Below are 25,575 nucleotides of genomic sequence, written 5' to 3' on the forward strand. Positions count from 1 at the left end.
CACCTTTACAAATAGAAATTTATGTCCTGCCTTTTAGGCGAACGGGGGCAGTGAGGAGGGCGGGCAGGGATCTTAAAAAAAAATTTTTAAGCTTCTGCTGTTTCTCTGCTATCTTCAGCTCAAAATTATCTTTGTGTCAAAGTGGCATGTTTTGGGGTGGCACATTCTGATCCCCTACAAAAACAGAAGTGTGGCTTCTTCCCTGAGGAGGAAAGAAGGGACTGCCTGAGTGTGCGGACCTCAAAGGCCAGAAACACAGACAGAGCCCTGGGTTCTCGCCCTTAAATCACAAGTGGCCCTTGACATTCGCAAAGTGCGGCCGATGGGTGTCCTCAGTTCTGTCCAGTCGGGTAGAAGACACGGAAGGTGATGCGCAAGAGATGAGAGGGATGCTTTCCTTGGCAGCGCCTACCACCGCCAGCTCATTGCCACGTCGCACGGCCGCAGCACAGAGCGCGCTCAGCGACGCTCCAGCAGGACCCCGGGCGGCCTTGCAGAGATTTTGCTTGGAAAATGCCATCCTCAGACCGGCCTCCGGGCGGGGTGGGGTAGGTCCGGCGGGCGGCGCCCTCTGCTCTCCTCCTCCCAAACAGCTCTGAACCACGTTTATGGGACGTTTAATGGGTTAGAACGAAGCGGCTAATAATTCCGCCCACGGAAGCATGGAGTCCCTCGCAGAACCGACGCTGCCACCGCCTCCCGTGAGGAAGCCACTCAGGCAGGAGGGCGCGGCTGCCGGAGAGCGCCTGCGCCACCCGGTGGCGCCAAAGCCGCGAAGGTGGGCGGAAACCATGGCAACGCGGCGAGACGTTCGCTACGCCGCGCGTGATGACGGTCTGGGGAGCGCCCCTAACGCCGGATTATGACGCAGTCGGCGGCGCGGGCCCTGCGGTCTCGCGTGACCGCGGACGCAGCCTCCTGGCCTCCAAACAGCAGCAACGGCAGAGGCAGGCGGGCGAGGTCAAGATGGTGGCTCCGCGGGCGGGGGAGGCGTTGGAGGGAGGAGGAGCCAGACCTTAGCCGGCCGGAAACACAGACACCCCGAGGCCTCCCGGGAGCCTCCGCCGCCTGCTCCAGCTCGAGAGACGCGAGCGGGCGGCGGGGCAGGCGGTGAGACAGACCGGAGAGGAGGGAGGGCGGGGGCGGAGTCGCCCGCCTTAGCCCCCGCCCCTGGCCGTGGTCCCGGGCCCTGCCCCGCGCGGCCCTGCCCGGCTCGCCCAGCCCCGGTGTGGCAGCGGCTCATGGCGGCGGTGGGGCCCCCGCAGCAGCAGGTGCGGATGGCCCATCAGCAGGTCTGGGCGGCGCTCGAGGTGGCGCTCCGGGTGCCCTGCCTCTACATCATCGACGCCATCTTCAACTCCTACTACGATTCCAGCCAAAGCCGGTTCTGCATCGGGCTCCAGATCTTCCTCCGGCTTCTTGGTAAGCGGAACCGGGTAGCTTGCGTCCCAGGACGGCTGTGCGGGCCGAGACGTGCTGCAGGGAGCGGGCACCCGCGCGCAGTCAGTGGGTAGTGTGTGTATGTGTGAGAACCAGTTTCTTTCCCAACAGAGGCATCTTTGCAGGCTGGGAGAGGGGAGGAGATGACACTTGACTCAGAGTTGACAGCGGAGCAGTCCTCGTCAAGAGTCAGCCCTCCGTTCATTTTTGCACCCGAGGGTGGGGAGAAAGCATGGATGTGTGAGCATGCGGCTCTTTGCCTGCTGTTTCTCTTGGGGAATGAGTACTGGCTCGCCGCGTCTCCTGCGACAGCCTTGGAAAAACAGCAACTCTGCCCCATCTCGCCGTGTGTGACCTTGGACTTGTAGTGCCAAGGCCCGGGCCTCAGTTTCCCCCTCTCCAAAATACAGAGCACTCGTATGTTGTCACTTCTGTATCCCCGGGCCCACATGATCATGAAGTGTCTGCGGGAAATGACACCCAAACGTAGGAGACAGGGTTTCGAATGTCAAACCTTGAAACGATTACCAAAAATGCTCATGAAGACAGCGATACTTGTAACGAGTCTTAGCATTTTCCATGAATAGAGAAGGTATTGAAAATCGTTATAAAAATGGCTAGAAAGTGAGGAGACTTTTCCGAGACTCCTGAAAATCACTGCCTTTGTTGTAAATGAATGGAGTGTTAACAATATCCTGTTTCATCCCCCGTCTTTACTTGCATTACCAGTGTGAGAAGCATTTATGCATAACATTTTTTTTCTAAAGCAGCTGAAACTTGGCAAATTTTGTTGATGAGGTAGTTCTTGTGATCAGTTTTCAGTAGGCTTGTGATTTTGAAGTGTTGCTGATGAAGGGTTGATGATGAGGTCCTTATTACCGAGACTTTCTGAATTAGGAACCATCTGTTGCTTGTTTATTCCTCCAAAAGGGGGGGAAAAAAGTGTTGAGTTTTATTATTGGCAATAACCTTTTACATTTGTTTGGTACTTTATTTTTGTAAAGCATTTTCACTGTTTTTATCTAACCTAAACTTTACACATCCCTCAGAGGTGGATGGTGCTAATCGCATTTTTTAAATGAGGTAACTGAGGTCCATAGAGACTAAGTGTTTTTGATTTTGATACTAAGTGGTTGCCAGAGCTTGGGCTGAAAAATCTTCTGACATCCAGGGTGGTTCACTTTTCTCCTCTATACAGCTGCTATCCAGATACAGAGTGGTATAGTAGTGATCGTACGTTAGATCTAAAACTAACAGATGGGACAGTGATGCTCTTTAGCACAAGACTTCTCAGTAACCCACCAGCTACTTGATCCCAGTCATTGCTACTTACCATTACAAAAGTGTAATGCCCTCATTATATGTGGCAAAAAGGGAGCTGTGTGATTTCACAGTGCATATAATATGGAATCATCATGTTCTACACCTGAAACTAATGTGTTATATGTCAGTTATACCTCAGCTTCAAAAAGAGCATTAAGTGGTTTTAATGGTTTATGCTCAACATATTTTGCCTCATTTTGGTACTCGTAGATAAAAGTGATTTCAGTTAAAGTGAAATTCGTAAGGGGGGCCTGTTGGGATGGCATTTTATTTCTGCCAGTTAGAAGCCATTCATCAAGATCATAGATTAATAGGCTCTTACTTAACTCGGTATAGTTACTTAGGGGTTCCAGCTGAGCCTGATCAACTACCAGCCCTCTTTCCCTGCCATACCCACCCACATTAGTTAGGGATATGCATGCGGGCAAGATCTGTGCCGTTTTTTGGCATCAAGAGACTGAGAAGTGAGAAGAATTACCATTTTTGTTCCTCAACCCCATAGGATGAGAGAGAGCTTGCTAGAGAGAGAACAGAAGCTAACAGACTTCCAAGGAGCTTTATCAATTTTGGGATAACCCAAGTGCTGCTTTGGAAACTCACCGAATATAACTACAGGGATGACCTTCGTCACTTCTGTTTTAAGAGGAGGTCATGGTGGAGCAAAAAGAAAAAAAAGGCCACAAGAACCAAAAAACAAAACAGCTGTGTTTGAGGGGATTCATGTATTCTTTGGCAAATGGTGTAGCCACTGCCTTGAATGTTCTTTTGACCTGCAACTTCGTATCCTTTTGAGAAGCCCTTTGAGACCAGGTGCTTAAAGGCAGTGCTCTTGAGAGTTGAGCTTTAGGCTAAGGAGCTTTAAGGAAAAGGGAGTATTTTCCTTAATTAAATCATGTGTAGTTTAAGAACCCTGAACAGTAATTTTGGTATTTTCTTTGTAACCCATGGGTATTTTTATGGTAAATCATGGAAGCTGTATTTGGCAAGTTAAAGAATGTGACCTCAGGCAAGTGATTTAACTGCGCTGTGCCTCCCTTTTCTTAACATTTTTAAAGATGGGCAGTGATGGTCTGTCTCAGGATGTTAAGGATGGTAAGTGAGTTAGGATGTAAGCTCTTAGAACAGTACCTGGACCTAGGAAAGGCTATCTAAGTGTTAGCTATTAATAAGCTTGATAGCTTTAAAAAAAAAAATAATGCTTCAGTTAAGACCATACTGTTAGATATTTTGGTCTTTTGACGGCCTCAGTGAAATTTTGGTGCTTTGTACCCACAATTTTTTGTTCACACTTTGTAAGAAATACAACCTATTTTCCACATCTATCACCTGGACTGCTACTTACGTTATACCAGTGTAATTTGCTAATTTTTCATACTTGTGAGAATGATAAAATTCTTTTTTTAAAAAATGTTTGTTTATTTTTTAGAGAGAGAGAATCCTCAAGCAGGCTCAGCACTGTCAGCGCAGAGCCCAACATGGGGCTCCATCTCACAAACTGTGAGATCATGACCTGAGCTGAAATCAAAAGTCAGACGCTTAACCGACTGAACTACTCAGGCACCCCAGAATGATAAAATTCTTAAAAACTGGTTTTGTTGCTAAAGATTTACCCTGAATGAAAACAAATGTCTTCAATTTTTGAGGCCCATTCAATGAGGCAGCTTATGTTGTTACTGAAAGTGACAGATTTGTGTGTAAAAGCTACCAGAGGATAGTTGAAATTAATTGTTCGAGCTAGTTGTTTTTTTTTTTTTTAATAATTGTTGACCTCTCAATACTACTGTCTGTAAATCTCAAAACTTGTCAAATCTCATCTTTTTCTTTAAAATGGAATTGTAAACATGGAAATCTATTCTCTAGAAAGCATTACCAATTTTATATCTGGTCTGAAAAATTTACTCCTCTCCTACAAAAATATACCACCACTGCACTTGATTTGGTATCCAACTAATACAAGAATTTCAGCAGATTAGAATATAAAGCATCTCATTTTGGAGATCCAAAAAATACGAATCACAGCATATGGAGTATTTAAGAATATTAAGCTATTCTTAGGAGGTGTTAAATGCTAAATGAAATGCAACCCAGTGCGGCATAATGCTGAATTAGCAAATCTAAATCCAAGGCAGAAAACGCAAGCAGACGAGTTTGATAGTATTACTCATGTACTGATAATTCATTGAAGTAGAAAGGCCTTTCTAAACACAAGGAAACCCAGAAGTTACAAGGAAAAAATTGATAAATTTGAGCGCATAAAAATGGAAGACTTTTTTTGTGACAAAACTCTTTTTTAAAAAATTCTTAAAAATGACAAACTGAGGGGAAAGTATTCACACTGTATAAGATTGAATAAAAGTTTTACTTTTAAGAAAAGACTTACTTAAAGAAAAACTTAAACTCCCAGAGAAGAATGGGCCCAAGATAAAGTAGTTTCCAATAAATGAAATGCAGATGGTCAGTAAGCAAAAACAAAAAACAGAAACTCAGCCACATTTACAGTTAAAGAAACGCAGGCAACAAGATTTAAGTTACCAGACTGGTGAAGAGTTCAGCATTCAAATAAAAGTTATACTATATACAAAGTTCAAATAAAGTTATACAGTTTTGGTATGCTGTCACTTCTGTGTAAAGCCATTTGGTTCTGTCTCTTGAAATCCGTCATACATCTTTTGACTCAATTCCAATTCTAAGAATTTGACCTAATGATATAATTGCACTTGTGCAAGACTATGGGAAAGGATTTTCATGGCAGCATTGTTGGTAATAACAAATTGTTGATCTAAATATCTATTAGATATCTAACTTAGGTAATCTAAATATCTAAAAGGAATCTGTTCTTTATATTAGGTTTAGACATAAAATGAAGTTTTTGAAAAGAATGAGATAGGTATTTTTGGTGGTATAGAAAGAACTCAGAAAACCTTTGAAGTGAAAAAACAGTGAAGCAATAGTAATGTTGATAGACTGGGGATTTTCAACAGCAACCCTATTGATGTTTTGGACTGGATAATTCTTGGGGGGGGGGGGGACATTGGGGAGGGTTGCTCTTCTGTGAATTATAGGATTTTCAGCAGCATCCTTGTCCTGTTCCCATTACATACCCATTAGCATCCCTCTTCCTCCTTTTGTGACTGCTAAAAATGTCTCTAGGCATTTAGATATTACCAAATGCTGGGTGTGGGTGTGGGGAAGTGGGGTTGGGGCAAAATCTGATCCTAGCTGAGAATCACTGAGATAGATAAATAGACCAATAGCACAGAATAGAAACCCCAGAAACAGAGCATCCATGTATATAGAGAAACTTGATGTGTTTCAGAGGTAGAATTGAAGTACGTACATTGAGGTAAATACAGACTATTCAGGTAGTGGTCATTTAGTTACATGGAAAAAATTACACTGGGTCCATACCTCACATCAATATATAAGTAGTTTTAGGTGGATTAATACCTAAATGTGAAAAGCAAAACTTTAAAAATTTGTAGAAGAAAATATAGGAGAATATAGAGTTTTTTTAACCTTCAAGTAAGGGAGAAATTCTTTAAAAATGTATGAAAGTAAATGTATAAATAAAGATTGGTAAATCCAACAATATTAAGATTAAAAACCTCTGTCAATCAAAAGGCAGCAGCAGAAATGTGAAAAGATCAGCCACATACCTGCAGAAGATATTTGCATTACAGATAACTGATAAAGAATTTGTAGCCAGAATATTTTTAAATGTCTACAATTCAAGAAGGAAAAACCGCTCCATAGATAAATGGTCAAAAGATAAATTGGCAATTCACAGAGAAAGAAACATGGTCAATAAATCGGAAGATGCCCTCTTTGATAAGTAATCAGAAATGCAATTTTTAAAAAAGATAATAAAAACTCCACTATTACAATGACATCCTCTTTGGATAAGAAACAAAAAGAATGAGTTCGTGAATGTGTGTTTGCTTATGCAAAACTTTGTTTACTCTTCATTTTATACCCATACCTTTTGACTTTAAAAAAATTATATTCACATTTCTTTTTAATAAAAACGTTAAAAATCTTAGTTTAGAAGCAAAAATTTAGTTTTCTTATTAATAAAAGACTTAGAATACCCTTTTATTTTATTTTATTTTTTTTTCAACGTTTATTTATTTTTGGGACAGAGAGAGACAGAGCATGAATGGGGGAGGGGCAGAGAGAGAGGGAGACACAGAATCGGAAACAGGCTCCAGGCTCTGTGCCATCAGCCCAGAGCCCGACGCGGGGCTCGAACTCACGGACCGCGAGATCGTGACCTGGCTGAAGTCGGACGCCCAACCGACTGCGCCACCCAGGCGCCCCTAGAATACCCTTTTAAACCCCAAATGAGAATTCTGTAGAAATACTTTCTTTATGCTCTCGTTTATTTATCAAGTATACCTACAGATTAACATTTCAAGATATTTTATTTACTTGGTCTACATTTTATTGCTTGGGACTCTCTTTGGATTATGGTAATCATGACATTTCTGTGTTGTTCATTCTTTACTTTGTTAGGCATTTAAATGTTTTTCCATAGTTTTCTTCAGATTGTGTTTAAAAGATATTTAAAGATATCTGGAGAGTTATAAATGTTATGTCTTATTTCCTTCCAGTTTTTAGTCCTCAGTTTCTAGACAGGGTTAAAGGTATGAATGGACTTTATACCTAAAGGGGTTAAACACTTTGTTGTGCGCCATGCATGGCAGTGTTTGTTTTGTTTGCTTATTTTGGTAATCAAGTTGAAAAGGCCCTGAACTCTTTCATGAATAGAGTTTGTATGTATCTTCCAAGCTCCTGAATTGATTTTGATACTTGGCTCTTTTCCTACTGTGAGAACTTCAGTGGAACTCTAATCACTGGGTACTGAGATCCCTGATCTCCAGTGTCCAAGGTGATTTTTCTTCATAAAGTAGCATTTATATAGAGTCTTGATTGCTTCTTCAGGTTACTCTTAAATCCTAATGAGAAATCTACCCCTGCGCTTAATTTTCTTAGGCCTTCAGGATAAATACCAAGAGTTTTATGTCTGAAGTTGTAGAAATGCAACAAACTTTGGTATTATTTCAATGTTAAAAGGCCATAAGAGGGAATGTTACTTGAGAGACTTGTTACTTGGCACGTGGGCTTTTTCTGTGAGATGAGAGCTGATTTTTCCTACATTCCATACATAGGAACATGAGCATAAAAGAAAACTGTAAGAACCTTACATGCAAACTTTGGGTAGGAATTAAAATAATTTTAAATTATTCTTGAAATGTTTTGTCATTATTGTATCCTGGAGTATAATTTTAATCACGAAAAGTAGCAGTTTCTTACTGTTACTTGCTGGGGCGCATCCAGACTTGGAGTATAGTCTCACTACGTTGGCCATCATCTCCCCCTTTTTTCCTTTGATACATTTGCATGAAGCAAAATAGCACTGTTTCTACAGAAATATTTGTAAAAATCCAGTCATTCCTTCATTTGTGTATAAAAATAAGCTTTAAGGAAGAGAGCTGTTAGAATAAAAAGGACTGGTTTATAAATTACAACAGAGTTCATGGTTATTCACAGGTAAAGATTAATTTACCATTTTGTGGATAGCAAGTTGACAAAAATAATTTATAGTCCCTGTTTGGCTTTCTCCATTTTAAGTGGCATAAAATAGGACTGAAGTTATTTGGGTTTTATTTTGACTTATTTTAGGAGATTAGGTTAAGTTTTGTCTCAGGAAAAATACCTTTTTTTTTTTTTTTTTCACATAGAAAAAGTAAGATTACACATAGTGGGTGAGTAAATTCTGTTTCCTGTACCGTACATGAAAAATGTTTCTAATCCAACCCAAAAACCCATTTTCTAGTGAAAGGGCCTGTTCCCACCTGTCAGCTCTTTGGGAGATTATCAGTGACCACTTGCTCCGGGAATTAGGTGGTTCTTGTGCAGACATGTATGTGTCTTTCAGGTGATTGTGCCCTTCTCTCCTTTTCACGAATAATCTGACACGTGAGCACAGGATAAATTTTAAGTTCGTAGGCAAAGCCATCATGGAGAACGAGCCCTTGCTTTTTTACATGCAATAGACTGTAAAATGCCTCCATTGTAATATGCAGTGTCTTTCTTGATTACGTGTTGAAATAAGGTGGGTAGATGATGTTTTTGGCGTTGGCCACTTTTTCTGTACTCCAAGCTCTGGTTTCTCAGTTTTGTCTTACCTTTCCATAGGTTTCAGTTTCCAGGTGGGCTGTATTTTGCGGTTACCTTTACAAATATAATCTAGAACGCAGCAGAAATATTTCCCCAATGTGACTTCAGTGAACAATGAAAAAATTGTATTTATTTTCTGCAGAATATCTTAGGATCCATAGATGTGCAAGGTAGGAACCTTGCTTGCTACCAAGAATATATTGTATAGCAGGGTAGATGACCTACTCAGATATCTACAAACTACAACATCAGGTAGTATAGGAGTATTGGGCGTTTCCCCAAGTTCTGTGGGTAAGTTGAAAGATCAGTCACTACCAGAGAAAATGGGTCGATTGGATGGGCAGGATTCAAACAGGGATTTGGGAAGCCCATCATACCAAGCAAAGAGAAGAATGTAAACATAGCTGCAGTTGTGGCAGAGAAAGGGGTATGTTTGAGAAAGAAGTCTGGAGTGGTGGTCTGTGTGTGTTGGGAGGAGCGCTACTCTAAAGCACGTTGGATCCTTGAATGTTTCGACAAGGAATGTAGATTTCACTTGCTAGTAATTTCAAGAGCCACTGCTTTGGAGCATAGAAATGAAGAAAGGCAGTTTGGTGATGGACTGGATAGATTTGGACAAGAGCTTTTAGGCACCAGCTAACAGGTTGATGTCGCTGAGTAAAGGGACATAATAGGTGTTAGCAGAATTGGCAAATAACTGTCAAAGTTGGAGGATGTGGGGCTAGAGGTGCCATTAAGAGAATAATGGTACGTGTAACTGACATTGGAAATTGCAAGAACTATTTGAAGTGAGTTAGGTTTTAGAAATTTTGAGTGTTTCAGTTGTAAGGTAGAGGTGGAACTAGGTGAATATTTGGATATTGTTTCCATAGTTGAAACCTTGGGCAATAATGTTTATTGTGATCTCACTTAAATTTGTCAGAGTTGGGGTGCCTGGGTGGCTCAGTCTGTTGAGTGTGTAACTTTGGCTCAGGTCATGACCTCACTGCTCCTGAGTTCAAGCCCCACATCGGGCTCTGTGCTGACAGCTCAGAGCCTGAAGCCTGCTTCAGATTCTGTCTCCGTCTCTCTGCCCCTCCCCTGCTCATGCTCTGTCTCTCTCAAATATAAAAAAAAATAAAAACATTAAAAAAATTAAAAAATTGTCAGAGCACAAAGAAAGATGATCCTGGATGCATGTCACACTGTACATTGGTTACGTACAGAGTGTGGGGGGAGGGCTTTATTATCATTTTAAAAAAATGTTTGAGAGTGAGCACGAGCAAGGGGAGGGACAGAGAGAGAATCCCGAGAAAATCTGTATACTGATAGTGCAGAGCCTGATGTGGGGCTCAATCTCATGAACGATGAAAACATGACCTGAGCTGAAGTCAACAGTTGGATGCTCAACCAACTGAGCCACCCAAGGCACCCCTTATTACCAGTTTTTAAAACATGTTTTGGTTTTCTAAATGTTACTTCTGTAATTTAGAGAATAAAAAGGGTTGACTATTTGTAGTAAAAGATACAGTAATTACAGGAAAAAAGAGAACTTTGGAGGATGTTTCTGAAATCTTCAGGAAAGTATGAAAAAAAAAAAAAAAAAAAACCCTGATTTTGGACCCATGGAAGAATGCAGATTTAAGGAGCAGGAAAAATAAAAGCCAGCAGGAGTTCACTGTTTGAGGAAAAGGAGGCCTTAGGTGTAATTATAAAAGTTAAACTTGATTTCCTAAATGTGACTTTTAAGAAAAAGGAATCTAAGGTTTAATAGGCAAATATTTGCATTTTGATTATTTTTAATTCTTAATTTTTTTTAAGATAATGGAATTGTTTTAAATATTTTTAGTGATTATGAAATTATAAAGGATATGTTCTTTCAAGATTTTAAAACATTAAAATGTATCACTACAAACTGATCTTGAAGATAATTTTGGGGTCTGGACATACAGTACTACTGGAATTACTTTGGGAATTAGAACATAAAGGAATAAGATTTTTTAAAATATTGTTTGGTCTGTTCTGGTGAACTCTGACTTTACAAAACCTTTGTTGGCCTTTAAACCTAAATTGTCTTGAGGCTTAGTTAAGTTCGTAACTTTGAAAATATTCATATTTCCTGAGTAAGGGGAGAATGGCATAATTATTAGTACAAAAACATTCTTAAAAATGTTGTGTTCAAATGACCTGTTCTTTTTTTTTTTTTTTTCTTTTCTTTCTTGTTTAGGTATATTTGTATCCAGTATTGTTCTGATCTTGTCACAACGATCACTTTTCAAGTTTTACATGTACAGTTCGGCCTTTCTATTAGCTGCAACTTCAGTGTTGGTAAATTATTATGCTTCTTTGCACATTGACTTCTATGGTGCCTACAACACATCAGCTTTTGGAATTGAGCTGCTTCCTCGCAAAGGGCCCTCACTATGGATGGCACTCATCGTTCTCCAGCTGACCTTGGGCATTGGATATATTACACTACTGCAGATCCATTCCATCTATTCACAATTAATTATTTTGGATCTCTTAGTTCCTGTAATAGGCCTGATCACAGAGCTGCCATTACACATCCGAGAGACTTTAGTTTTTACTTCTTCCTTGATTCTCACGTTAAACACAGTGCTTGTCTTGGTAGTGAAACTTAAGTGGTTTTATTATTCTACACGATATGTTTATCTCTTAGTGAGGCACATGTATCGAATTTATGGATTACAGTTATTAATGGAGGACACATGGAAGAGGATTCGTTTTCCAGATATACTGAGAGTCTTCTGGCTAACAAGAATTACAGCTCAGGCTACGGTGTTGATGTACATCTTAAGGATGGCAAATGAAACTGATTCCTTCTTTATTTCTTGGGATGATTTCTGGGACCTCATTTGCAATCTTATAATTAGTGGATGTGATTCTACACTAACTGTACTGGGCATGAGTGCTGTAATTTCCTCAATAGCCCATTATTTGGGCCTTGGAATATTGGCTTTTATTGGATCCACTGAAGAGGATGACAGGCGACTTGGCTTCGTAGCACCTGTTTTATTTTTTATTTTGGCTCTTCAGACTGGTTTAAGTGGGCTAAGACCAGAAGAGAGACTTATTCGCTTAAGTAGAAACATGTGCCTTTTATTAACTGCAGTCCTGCATTTCATCCATGGGATGACAGACCCTGTATTAATGTCTCTCAGTGCCTCTCATGTGTCATCTTTTCGTAGACATTTTCCTGTGCTCTTTGTCTCAGCTTGCCTGTTTATTCTTCCCGTTTTACTCAGTTACGTGCTTTGGCATCACTATGCGCTAAATACGTGGTTGTTTGCAGTTACAGCCTTTTGTGTGGAGCTCTGCTTAAAAGTAATTGTTTCTCTCACTGTTTATACATTATTCATGATTGACGGCTACTATAATGTCCTTTGGGAAAAGCTTGATGATTATGTCTACTATGTTCGTTCAACAGGCAATATTATTGAATTTATATTTGGAGTAGTAATGTTTGGAAATGGGGCTTACACTATGATGTTTGAGTCAGGAAGTAAAATTCGGGCTTGTATGATGTGTCTACATGCATATTTTAACATCTACTTACAAGCAAAAAATGGCTGGAAGACATTCATGAATCGTAGGACTGCTGTTAAGAAAATTAATTCACTTCCTGAAATAAAAGGGAGCCGCTTACAAGAGATAGATGATGTATGTGCAATCTGCTATCATGAGTTTACGACATCTGCTCGCATCACGCCATGTAATCATTATTTCCATGCACTTTGCCTTCGGAAATGGCTGTACATTCAAGACACTTGTCCAATGTGCCATCAAAAAGTGTACATCGAAGATGACATTAAGGATAACTCAAATGTATCTAACAACAATGGATTTATTGCACCGAATGAAAATCCAGAGGAAGCTATAAGGGAAGCTGCTGCTGAATCTGACAGGGAATTGAACGAAGAGGACAGTACAGATTGTGATGATGATGTTCAAAGAGAAAGAAATGGAGCGATTCAGCAACACACAGGCCCTGCGGCTGACGAGTTTATTAATGATGATACTGACTGATTAAAATAGCATTTGCTAATCATTGAGGTATTTGTTTAAAATTCAGTTCATCCAAAATGGAGTAATATGCTTCACTTCAGTGTGTAACCAAGCACAAAAACAGTATCCATGTTGAATCTGTGAATGGTTTTCCGTTTACTGTGATGTGCTACTGTAAATATACCTCTTTAATTACTTCTGGTCTCTTTGGTGACCTGTTTAAATTTGTGTACATTGTTGTACATAGAATAAAATGTTTTCACGTTTTTATGACAAAATTTGAACAACTAGCTTTTTAATAGATGTAATGATAATACAGTGCATCAACTGTGCCAAAGATTCCTCAATGAAAGCATATGAAAGTATCTAACTGTGGACCTTAGTTTTTCTTTAAAATGGATCGGAGGAAGAAAATGCAAATCAGAGGAAACCACATTACGTGAAAGAAATAAAGTAATTTGGACCAGAGGATAAAAGCTATACCTAGGGTATTTTAAAACAAAGGCAAAATAGGCTGCCGGAAGAGACTTTCCTGAAATTTGAGAGCAGCCCCTTGTGGAGCTGGGGTGGAAAGTCATGATTCAGAGATTGTGTAAGAGTTGAGAAACAGGTTTATCTCAACTAAACTTTGGGATATAAACCAGAATGTGCTACTTGTTTAATTTTGATGTAAAAAAACAAAACAAAACAAAAACCCAGTATGCTTATTGGCCATTCTGTGTTTGCAGCGTTGACATAAAATTGTCCTTTCAGACTCTGGAAGAGATTACAAGATGAAATGTTTGGGAGTTTTCATTGATGTAAACTAAGACATTAGTTGACATTAAAAATTTTTTGATCTGACTTTATGGATTAAAAATGAGGGAGATGGTGTGCAGTAACATACAATAACTTTCCATTCAACTTCCAGAGCATTTCTTTATTCAGTCCTTTAGTAAGGTTTACCGTGAAATTTTACATACATGATGGAAAATGGAAAGGACATGCTAATTACATGTCAGGAAAGAAGATTTTAATGGTGTTGTTATATAGTGTATTGGCTAATTCCAGTGGATCCTGCTCTCTCACTGCTGACATTATCTCCAGTATTTGACTAAAAGAGAAAACAAAAATGGATGGTTATTTCCAAGTACCTGCTCAGTTTTAAAGGTTTTCTCTTCATCCATGCAAAGGAAGCTCTTGTACTAGCACCTTTAACATAACAAGCTTTAACCAGCTATAAAGTTTTCAACAGAAAGGCTGAACTGCTGCCATATTTAAAATAGGGTAAGTTGAGACAAGGACCAGGCTCAAATAAATTCTAAAACCAGCCCATATCATGTCTACCACAAATTAATGGAACTAACCCAGTGAAGACGACGAGTTCTTTCAAACCGTAAGGCGTTATGCATTCATTAGTGCGTCATGATGAATTTTCAGAAAATTGTAAGAAAAGGAAAAGTACATTGCACTTAATAAGGGAAGTACTGTTTCATTTTTGTTTGGTTTTATACGTACATGTGTGCTGAGTCGCAAGGTGGGTGGCATTGTGGGTAGAGCAAAGTTTGAGCACCTCTGCTAAGAGAATTAGTCTCAAAGGACAGCAGGAAATTGCTGCATCATCATTAGCACAGTGACCGCAAAGGAAGTTACAAGTTATTTACTTGGAATAATGCATGGTTATTGGGGGAGGGGGGAGGGAGACGTGCTTTCTCCTCTGTACTTTTTCCCTGCACGATCAAGAACAGCCTGGGTGTCAGATCTTTCAGTTTCTCTGCCTAGAATAATCATCATCATGAGTGTTCTCTAGCCGTACTATATGTAATGTTTTTATACATGAACCAGAAAGTTCTAAAGTCCAAATTAAACATTTAAATATTCTTTGTGTTAAGTTTTTTGTCCCTGCTATGGGTTTCTTAAATATAAGCAACTAAAGGAATTAGGGACAGAGATTAGAGACTTACTGGAATTTTTTAAAAAGTACATAATCGTAACACAAAAGCTTCGCTTAATATAGACTAAATTTTTATTATCTAGATCAAAGTATGCTAAAAGCAAATCTGTTAACATTTAAATTGACATTAAGGACCCAATTTCCTTAGTAAACTACAGAACTTTCCTCTGTTAACTACTCAGAATTAGAACTTAGCTGCATAATGTGTGAAATCAGTAAGGTTCCTGCCACCCATCTCCTTTTTCAGTCCTTTCTCTGTGCTGATATGTTAACAGCGTTTTAAAAACAACTGCCATTTTCCTGCTGAAAATCCTTTGGGTCCTGGTGAAATCTAAACTACTAAGGTTGGCATACAGGAGCCCTCACCAGTCTTCCCAGACTTATTACTTACCCGTGCATCCTACTTTTTGTCACAGTAAACTCACTGTTTCCCCTCTGAGCAGCCAAGCCCTTCTGCAGCCTGCCTTTGCTCAAGGCGTCTGTCCTGGTCTGGCCTAACTCCCAGTTGCACTTTGTGACCAGTTGAAATGTCACCTTAGTTAAGCTACTTCCCCACAAGGCAGGCAGTGGCTATGTCCTGTGCTCCTAGTCATATATTCATACCTCTATAACAGAACTAACATCTTGGATTATACTTTCTGCTGCTTTGCTTCAGGAGGGCAAGGATTCCTGTCTGACACCTTCAATGTCTTATCCAAAGTGCCTGGCAGAATGTATCTTGTCATCTGCTGGGTGGATGCGGGCAGGGACTTTGATTCTTCTATGTAACCTCAGTAACTTACACCTTCCTGACATACAAGAGCTTCAAAATGTGTTTCATGGAATTTATAATCTAAAAGGGAGAAAAGATCTCTATAAAAATAATTAAAATATAAAACTGTTAATAGATGGGATTGATAAAAATGACTTTTTAAGTAGGAATTAATTAGTAATTAGCATTAGACTAGAGGCATGTGTGTTTTTGAAATGTGGTTTAAAAACTTTCAGTTTGTAAATGCTGGCTTTCCCAAGCTCAGCCTCCTCAACTGGTATTCATAATTGCAGCTGAGACTCCAGCTTTCTTGCTTAACAGTCTGCACTTGGAAGACCACAGAATTTTGTTTTACAGATGTGTAACCTAGGTCCAGAGCTATACTGTACTTAACATTAAGGCAGTATAGAAAACTGACTTGGATCCCCGTTGGCCAATACTTCCTCTAAGCTGGCTGCTGGAAAAATACCAGTTTGTTGTCTCTAGTGTCTCTTTAAATCTCCGAAAGATTCAGAAATAATTGTCTTCTGACAATCTGCAGGTAGCTGCATTTTATAAAAATTACAAGTGATTCTTTACTAGCCAGGATTTAAATGTATTCCTCAGCCTATGGGTTTTAAAACATTTGGTTTTAAAATCCTTGCCAACAACAGAATGTTAACAAAGGAAAATCTTTCCAGTATTATTTTTGTAGAATAATTTTCCACTTTTCTGCCTGCTGCATTTTAGATTTTATCTGATACACTTACCTGTTAAAAGCTACTTAAAAATGTATATGAAAGGAATTATTACAACCTAAAATTAACAGTTCAATTGCCTGAACTGGTAAACCATACTAGATTGATACAGTCTAGATTTAAATTATCAGCTTATGCAAACAAAAACTGGATGTGCCCATTAAAATGATATAAAGTTAGCCTGTAAGTTACATGCTCTATAGCTCCTTAACAGTTAGATGGGTAAACAGCCCTTCTTTTCACATGCTACATGTATTATAATCAAAAACTAATTCTGAATTTTTTTTTCTCCTTTTGGGGTAGAAAAAGGAAATCCTTTCTATACCTTGCCCTTTTGTTCAGGGGCTCAAAGAAATGTGTTACTTCTTAGGTTTATTCAGGTTGTCAATTCATTTAAAATACAGATACCATTAAAAAGGTCTCCTGCTAAGAGTGCATTTTTATAACCATCAGCCAGGAAGCAGTATGAGAATCTTTTCTGCCTTTCCTACAAAAGGACAAATGACCAAAATCACATGAAGTTCTTACTGCTGTAATATAACCACTTTTATTGAGCTGAGAGGTTGAAATGATATGAAGAGGGGCAGAGACAGAGCAACTTAGTGCAAATCCTTCCAAATCCTTTCAAAATGGTGGCCTTTGAGCTGAACTTCATTTGAATTTCACCCAACTTTAGTCCCTTGAGTTCATTCTGTAAGTGGCATTTGGTAGTTGACTTTAGTGTTCTGAAGACCAAGAAAACAAAATACTTACATTATATGGCAGGGTTCATTCCTGTCTTTCACACAGTGCCCATTTTCCCACTTCTTTTTGGTAGGAAACGAAGTTTTTACATATTTTGACCCAGCATGTGTACTTTTCACTCCACACCAAGGTGCATCTGGAGTTGAGCAAAGAAAGAAGTCTCTTCAGAGATTTACCTTTCAAATTACTGATTTTTTAAAAAAAGTTTTAAATGTCTATTTTTGTGTGAGAGAATAGGGGAAGGGCAGAGAGAGAGAGGGAGACACGGAATCTGAGGCAGCCTCCAGGCTCTGAGCTGTCCGCACAGAGCCCGATGCGGGGCTCGAGCCCACGAACTGTGAGATCGTGGCCTGAGCCGAAGTCGGACACTTAACTGAGCTGCCACCAGGCGCCCCTCAAATTACTGTTTTTGTAATGAACGTTATCAAACAAAAAATGTAAATTCCTAAATACAAGCTATGATTGAAAGCAAAAAAAATCTAAGCACAAGATTAAACCTTGAACTCTACAAATTTTTAAATGCATTTTTAAAATTTTAATTGCTTTTTAGGAATCTTATTTTTTTTCTGCTAACATTACTGTTGGTGTATGACATACTTTTAAAAAAGAAAGCTAAAAGAACACCAATTATAACCAGAAAAAAGTTAAACCTCTATTTGCCTCTCCTGAATGGAAAACAGTGGCTTTCAATACTAGGATTATTCACTTACCTCTTTCTTTAATAAAGAATTGTAAGAATTTACACATTAAAAAATTTCTTTTTTCAACGTTTATTTTGGGGACAGAGAGAGACAGAGCATGAACGGGGGAGGGGCAGAGAGAGAGGGAGACACAGAATCGGAAGCAGGCTCCAGGCTCTGAGCCATCAGCCCAGAGCCTGACGCGGGGCTCGAACTCCCGGACCGCGAGATCGTGACCTGGCTGAAGTCGGAGGCTTAACCGACTGCGCCACCCAGGCGCCCCAGAATTTACACATTTTACAAGCATTGTGCTTTTAATAAAATAATTTGTCACTGACTCTCCAAGGAAATAAACCTGATTCTTCAGAATGGCTTAGTCTTGACTTTACTAAAAAGTCCATATATGTAAGTAAAGCCTTAAGTTCAGGGCTAGGTAAAATTTTTAGCTTTTAACCTTGTTTTAAGAGGCAACAGATTAATTTCTAAAATTCTTTGACTAAACCAGTTTGATTTAAATTTATGTACTTGAAAAGTATTGTAGAATTAAGCCATTACAAAGATGACATTATGTAAAAAAATGTTTTGAAGATTTTGAAACCCTGAGGTGAAATAAGACTACTAGTTTAATAAAATATTTATAACCTCCTTAGTCACCACATATTCTGACATCCCATTTTTAAGTGCTTGGCTTAGTCAAACTTCTAAAATTGAGAAACTTGATTGGATACTTTTCTGTTAATAAAAACCTCAAAGGTTTTCTGAAAAGTATAATTGTTGAGATTGATTGAGCGTCTTTAAGATATTTAACTTTGTCTAGCTCTGTTTTGGTATGGTTTAATATGAAAATGAAAGTTCAAAAAGCATAAACTTACCAGTTTCAATCATTAATTTTTCACTAGGTATTGACTTCAAAACTTCCAAATTAGCCTCAGTTTTCAGTGAGCTTAAAAAAAATTTCAGAGATAATAAGAAGGTATATTTAATGAGGAACTTTTTTTTTGTATTATAAACTTACCTAAAACATTACAAAACCTAAAATCCCCAAACAAAACTTTGGTTGGCTCTAATGGCAGTATACACATTTCTATCCTTACAGAATCCGGATTAAGATCTATTGCAACCATATCCTGGCTTTTGGGGGATGCATTTTTTTTTGTGCTTATCAGTTGACCTGATAAACTGATTTTTGTTAAAATCAGTCTGTGTAAAACTTTATTTAAAGAATTCATTTGCTTCCCTGGGTAATTTGCATAATGTAGAAAGGCTCAAAATGCTGACTTTGAAGGTCTGGTCAGTTCTGTATGGGCCAAGTATTGGTACAAAGATATCAAAGTTAATGCTTCACTAACCAGAAATCGAATCTTCACAAAGGATGAAAATCATAGTCTCAGAACAAACAGCATTTAACAAGGAATGAAAATGACAACCTAGTTAGGAGATGTCAGTTTGAGTCTCCTTTTTTGGTGCCCTTTCCCCCACATCTGGAAACAGGATCTTCCATTACTTTTGACATTCTGAAACTTGATGTGTTAGAACCTTTCCAATTTAGACCCCACCCCCCACCCCCAACTCTGAGAAAAATTATGGGAAAAAAGGAATTTTCCTCTTTTGTCTTCTCTCTTTCTGGGACTTTTATTAGTCAATTTTAGGACTCCTGAATTAGTCTGCTAGGCCTTCTTTCTTTCATCCATTCCTGGGAAATTAACTTTCATTTCCTTAACTTTCATTTTCAGACCACAAGACTGTTTTATTGGTCTCAGTTCTTCACTTTCCTTGAATAGAAATGTATCTATACCCTTGCCATGGTTTCTTAGAAGGAGGAGCTTAAATCTGGCCATAAGCAGAAGCTTGAAATGCACTGTTTTGATTTTGATGGCACTTTTGTGACCTGAGAGTAGCATGCATTTAACATCTGTTGCCTCTTCAGCCTGGGTATCCAGAATGAAAACACGTAACTTGGATCTGAATTCAACACGTAGCCTGAAAGATCTGCCTCTATCAGTCAACCCCTAGCTAACCCAAAGACTCAGCAGTAAGAAAAAAATACCTCCTGTCATAAGCCAATGAGTTTTGGGATGGTTTGCTATATAATGTAATGATGATTAATACTGTCCTTACGTTGCATTTTTAATTTTAGCGTATATATAACTTTCTTTCTGGAGAGGTTAAAATATATATAAAACTAGAATATAAAAACCCCATGTATTCATTACTTGGCCCCATCAGTTATCAACTCCTGGCCAATAACTATCCCATCCACTTGTCCCAAACCTCTTCTATATAATCTTGAAGGAAATTCAAATTGTTGTAGTTTCTACATTTTAGCATTTATTTCAGAAAATATTTCAGCATGTATCTTTAAGCATGAATATTTAAAAAAAAATGCAACCACAATACTATTATCATGCTTAAGAAACCCCAACTCTTTTAATATACCAGTATTCAAAGTGTCACAGTGTCCTACATTCTTGTTGTTTGTTTGACTTAGGATCCAAATGGGAGCCACGCATTGCAGTCTAAATCTCTTAACCTGTTAAATTTTCCTGCATCTCTTCTTCCCCTTAAAATTTATTTTATGAAGAAACCCAGTTGTTTGCTTTGAAGTTTCCTGGTCTTGATTCCATCTGTCTCCATCTGGCTTTGTGTCGGGCCTCTGTATACTGTCCTATTGATGTATATGTCTGTTTTTGTGCCAGTACCATACAGTTTGGTAGGTTCCTTTTGTAACGGAAGCATAGTGAACATACAATATTACAGTAGTTATAGGTGTAAACCTTAGAGCTTTGACATTTGTCTACAAAATGCTCACCATACAAACTTATTACACTATTATTGACTATATTCTCTACATTGTATTTTGCATCCCCATGACTAATTTATAACTGGACTCTGTACCTCTAAATCCCCTTAAAACAGCCACCAGTTCTCTATTTTTAATTTTTTTGTTTGGTCATTTATTTTTTAGATTTCACACAGAAGTGAAATCATAAAGTATTTGTCTTTCTTTGTCTGACTTATTTCACTTAGCATAATACCCTCTAGGTCCATACATGTTGCATATGGCAAGATTTCATTCTTTTTTTATGGCTGAGTAACATCCCATTTTGTATATGCAAACCTTTGTCCATTCATCTATTGACAGGCACTTAGATTTTTTCCATATCTTGGTGGTTGTAAATAATGGTGCCGTTAACACAGGGATGCATGTATCTTTTTGAATTAGTGCCTTTTTTTTTTTCAGGCAGATAAGCAGAAGTGTAATTATTGGATTGTGTGGTATTTCTATTTGTAATTTCTTGAGGAACTGCCATACTGTTTTCCATAGTACCTGTACCAATTACAGTCCCACCAACCCTGCACAAAGGTTCCCTTTTCCACACCCTTGCCAACACTTGTTATTTCTTGTCTTTTTGATACTAGCCATTCTGACTGGCATGAAGTGATACCACATTGTGGTTTTGATTTGCATTTCCCTGATGGTTAGAGACATTGAGCATCTTTCCATGTGTCTGTTGGCATGTGTATGTCTTCTTTGAAGAAATGTCTGTTCAGGTCTTCTACCCATTTTTAAACTAGATTTTTTTATTGGTGTTGAATTGTATGAGTTCTTTACATGTTTTGGATATTAACCACTTATCAGGCTTATCATTTGCAAATAGTTTCTTCCATTCAGTATGTTGCCTTTTTGTTTTGTTGATGTTTCCTACACTGCACATAACCTTTTACTTCAATGTAATTCCTGTTGCTTATTTTTTATTCTGTTGCCCTTGCCTGAGAACAAATCCAAAAAATATAGCTAAGACTGATGTTTAAGAGTTTACTGCCTACATTTTCTTTTCTTTCTTGAACTTGATGTTCAAGAGTTTACTGCCTATGGTTTCAGATCTTACATTTGGGTCTTTAATCCATTTTGAATTATTTTTGTTTATGATGTAAGAAAGTGGTCATTTTCCCAACACCATTTATTGAAGAGACGATCTTTTCTCCTGTGTATTCTTGTCTCCTTTGTTGTAAATTATTCACTGCACAAGTATGGATTTATGCTGGAGCTCTGTATTCTGTTCCACTGATATGTGTCTGTTTTTACAAAATTTTATTTAAGTAATCTCTACACCCATTGTGGAGCTTGAACTCACGACCCCAAGATCAAGAGTCACATGCTCCTCTGACCAAGCCAGCCAGGCACCCCCTTGTGTGTTTTTGTGCCAGTATCATATAGTTTTGATTACTATAGCTTTGTAGTATAGTAAATCTGAGATTGTGATAAGATTGCTTTAGCTCTTCAGGGTGTTCTGTGGTCCCTTACACATCTTAGGATTTTCTCTGAAAAATATTACTGGTGTTTTGATAGGGATTACACTGAGTCTGTGAATTGCTTTGGGTTGAATGGACATTTTAACATTAATTCCTCCAATCCATGAGCATGGAATATCTTTACATTTATTTGTGATGTCTTCACTTTCTTTCATCAGTATCCTAGAGTTTTCAGAGTATAGGTCTTTAACAACTTTGGTTAAATTTATTCCTACGTATTTTATTCTTACACAATTGTAAATGGGGCTTTTTAAATGTTTGTTTATTGAGAGAGAGAGAACACAAGTGCAGGAGGTGCAGAGAGAGGTGGGGAGGGAATCCCAAGCAGGCTCTATCTACGCTATCAGCACAGAGCCCAGTGTAGGGCTCGATCCCACAAACCATGAGACCATGACCTGAGCTGAAATCAGAGTCAGACACTTAACCCACTGAGACACCCAGGACGCCCCAGTGGGATTTTCTTAATTTCTCTTTATGCCCATTTTAGTGTACAGAGACCCAACTGATTTTTGTACATTAACTTTCTATCCTGTAACTTTAGTGAATTCATTTATTCTAATTGTTTAGGGCTTTCTAAAAATACTATGTCACTTGCAAATAGTGACAGTTTTCCTTCCTACTTACCAGTGTGGATGGCTTTTCTTTTTCTTGTCTGATTGCTGTGGCTATGACTTCCAGTACTTATGTTGAATATAAGTGGCATGAGTGGACATCTTTGTCTGTCTTGTTCCTAATCTCAGAGGGAAAGCTTTTAGCTTTTCACCACTGAGTATGTTAGCTTGTCATATCTGTCCTTTATTATGTTGATGTGTGCTCCCTCTGTACTCCCTTTGTTGATAATTTCTATGAGTGGATGTTGAATTTTGTCAAATGCTTTTTCTGTTGTCTACTGAAATGATATGATTTTTATCCTTTCCTTTGTTAACGTGCTGTTTGATTTTCAGACATTGAACCATCCTTGCATCCCTGGAACAAATCCTACTTGGTCATGATGAATGATCCTTTTAATATATTGTTGGATTCAGTTTGCTGATATTTTGTTGAGGAATGCTATAATCATGTTTATCAGAGATACCTGTAATTTTCTACTTTGTAGTGCCTTTGGTTTTTGGTATCAGGGTAATGCTGGTTTAACAGAATGAATTTGGAAGGATTCCTTCCTCTTCAATATTTTGGAATAGTTTCAGAATAGGTAGTAACACTTCTTGAAAAGTCTGGTACAACTCATCTGTAAAGCATCTGATCTAGGACTTTGGTTTGGTGGGAGTTGTTGGATTTTGTTGGTTGGTTGGGTGTGTGGGTATTTTTTTTCTTTTTTTAATGTCTCGATTTCATTACTAGTCATCAGTCTGTTCAGATTTTGTTCTTCCTAATTCATTCTTGGTATTTTTCTAGGAATCTATCCATTTCTTCTAGGTTGTCCAATTTGTTGTATAATTTTTCACAGTAGTCTCATAATCCTTTCTGTTTTGTGGTGTTGGTTATTTGTCATTTGATTTTGAGTCCTCTCTTTTATTGTAAGTCTGGCTATAGGTTTATCTATTTTGCTTATTTTTTCAAAGAACCAATTCTAGTTTCATTGGTTATTTTTTTCTCGTTTCTTAAGTCTGTATTTCATTTATTTCTGTTCTCTTTATTATCTCTTCTAATTTTCAACTTCATTTCTTCTTTTTCTAGTTTCTTTGTGTGTAAGGTTAGATTGAGATTTTTGTTTCTTGAGGTAGGCTTGTATTGCTCTAAACTCCCCTTTTATTTAAAAGTTTTATTTATTTTGAGAGAGTAGGGGAGGGGCAGAGAATCCCAAGCAGGCTCCACACTGTCCGCACAGAGCCTGACACGGGGCTTGAACTCACCAATTGTGAGATCATGACCTGAGTTGAAATCTAGAGGTGGACGCTTAACTGACTGAGCCACCCAGGTGGCCCTCTAAACTTCCCTTTTAGAACTGCTTCTGCTGCATCCCAAATATTTTGAACTGTTGTTTTTCCATTTGCATTTGTCTCAAGGTATCTTTTTAATTTCCTCGACCCAGTTCAGTAGCATGTTGTTTAGCTTCCATATGTTTTTTTCCCCATAATTGATGTTTTTAAAAATTTTTTTAATGTTTATTTATTTTTGAGAGAGAGAGACCGAGTGTGAGCAGGGGAGGGGCAGAGAGAGAAGGAGACACAGAATCTGAAGCAGGCTCCAGGCTCTGAGCCGTCAGCACAGAGCCCGGCACAGGGCTCAAACTCATGGACCGTGAGATCATGACCTGAGCTGAAGTCGGACACTCAACCGACTGAGCCACCCAGGTGCCCCCATAATTGATGTTTTTAAAGATTTTATTTTTTAAAGTAATTTCTATACCAGTGTGGGGCTTGAACTCACAACCCTGAGATCAAAAATCACATGCTGTACTGTCTGAGCCAGTCAGGTACCCCTCTGTAATTGATTTCTAGTTTCATACTGTTGTAGTCAGAAAAGATGCTGGATATGACTTCAGCCTTAAGTTTACTTGTTTTGTGGCCTCACATGTGAGCTATCCTGGAGAATGTTCCGTGTGCACTTGTGTGTTCTGTTTTTGGATGGAATATTCTGTATATCCATTAAGTGCATCTGATCTATTATGTCGTCCAAAGTCAGTGTTTCCTTATTGCGTTTCTGTTGGATGATCTATGCATTGATGTAAGTGGGGTGTTAAAGTCCTCTACTATTATTACTATTCATTTCTCCCTTTATGTCTGTTAATAAATTGCTTTATATATTTAGATGTTCCTATTGGATGCATAGATACTTACAATCATTATATCCTCTTGTTGGACTGATCCTTTTATCATTATGCAATGCCCTCTTTGTGTTTTGTTAGTCTTTGTTTTAAAGTATACTGTATCAGGGGAGCCGGGGTGGCTGAGTCGGCTAAGCGTCCAACTTTGTCTCAGGTCCTGATCTTGCAGTTCCTGAGTGCAAGCCCTGTGTTGGGCTCTGTGCTGACAGCTCGGAGCTTGGAACCTTCTTCAGATTCTGTGTCTCCCTCTCTCTCTGCCCCTCTTCTGCTTGTACTCTCTTTCTCCCTCAAAACAAATAAACATTAAAATTTTTTTAAGTATACTGTATCCTTTAAGTGTTGCTAGTGCAGTTTTTTGTTTTTTTTTTTGTTTTTTTTTTTTGCTTCTATTTGCATGGAATATCATTTTCCTCCCTTCACTTTCAGGATGCATGTGTCTGTTTTTTTGTTTTTTTGTTTTTTTTTGTTTTTTTTTAATATTTATTTTTGAGAGAGATAGAGCACGAGCAGGTGAGGGGCAGAGAGAGAGTGAGACACAGAATCCGTAACAGGCTCCAGGCTCTGAGCTGTCAGCACAGAACCTGACATGGGGCTCAAACCTATAAACTGTGAGATCATGACCTAAGCTGAAGTTGGTTGCTCAACTGACTGAGCCACCCAGACACCCCAGTCTGTGTGTTGTTTCTTTAGATATGAAGGGA

The 25,575-nt window shown here is 38.7% G+C and overlaps 3 protein-coding genes across 12 annotated transcripts in view; 2 read left to right on the forward strand and 1 right to left on the reverse strand.

The window, feature by feature from the left end:
- The window catches only part of TYW2 (tRNA wybutosine-synthesizing protein 2), a 34,824-nt gene extending 23,567 nt beyond the window's left edge, over window positions 1–11,257 (forward strand). Inside the window, exon 3 of one of the 2 annotated variants that reach the window (XR_005796558.1) lies at window positions 11,150–11,238. The gene's annotated coding sequence lies outside the window, so the exon portion shown is untranslated. Of the gene's footprint in view, window positions 1–11,149 lie in introns of both variants that reach the window. The other variant, XM_040494382.1, reaches the window with a different exon arrangement.
- On the forward strand, window positions 772–13,313 carry RNF139 (ring finger protein 139). The gene is made up of 2 exons (XM_040494379.1): window positions 772–1,422; window positions 11,150–13,313. The coding sequence occupies exons 1-2, from the start codon at window positions 1,242–1,244 to the stop codon at window positions 12,967–12,969; spliced, it is 2,001 nt and encodes a 666-aa protein (XP_040350313.1). The 5' UTR covers window positions 772–1,241; the 3' UTR covers window positions 12,970–13,313.
- Window positions 2,134–25,575, reverse strand: part of TATDN1 (TatD DNase domain containing 1) — a 56,471-nt gene continuing 33,029 nt past the window's right edge. For 8 of the 9 annotated variants that reach the window (XM_040494394.1, XM_040494390.1, XM_040494388.1 and 5 more), the window contains 3 exons: window positions 18,666–18,736; window positions 17,123–17,249; window positions 13,847–14,041 (listed from right to left, as the gene is read on the reverse strand). In XM_040494394.1, the coding sequence (XP_040350328.1) occupies window positions 13,939–14,041; window positions 17,123–17,249; window positions 18,666–18,736 (301 nt within the window). In that variant the 3' untranslated portion in view covers window positions 13,847–13,938. Of the gene's footprint in view, window positions 2,362–13,846; window positions 14,042–17,122; window positions 17,250–18,665; window positions 18,737–25,575 lie in introns of those variants that run through there. The other variant, XM_040494387.1, reaches the window with a different exon arrangement.

The sequence above is a fragment of the Herpailurus yagouaroundi genome, unplaced genomic scaffold (assembly GCF_014898765.1).
Source record: "Herpailurus yagouaroundi ecotype Mexico unplaced genomic scaffold, PumYag 186, whole genome shotgun sequence".
NCBI classification, from domain to species: Eukaryota; Metazoa; Chordata; class Mammalia; order Carnivora; family Felidae; genus Herpailurus; species Herpailurus yagouaroundi.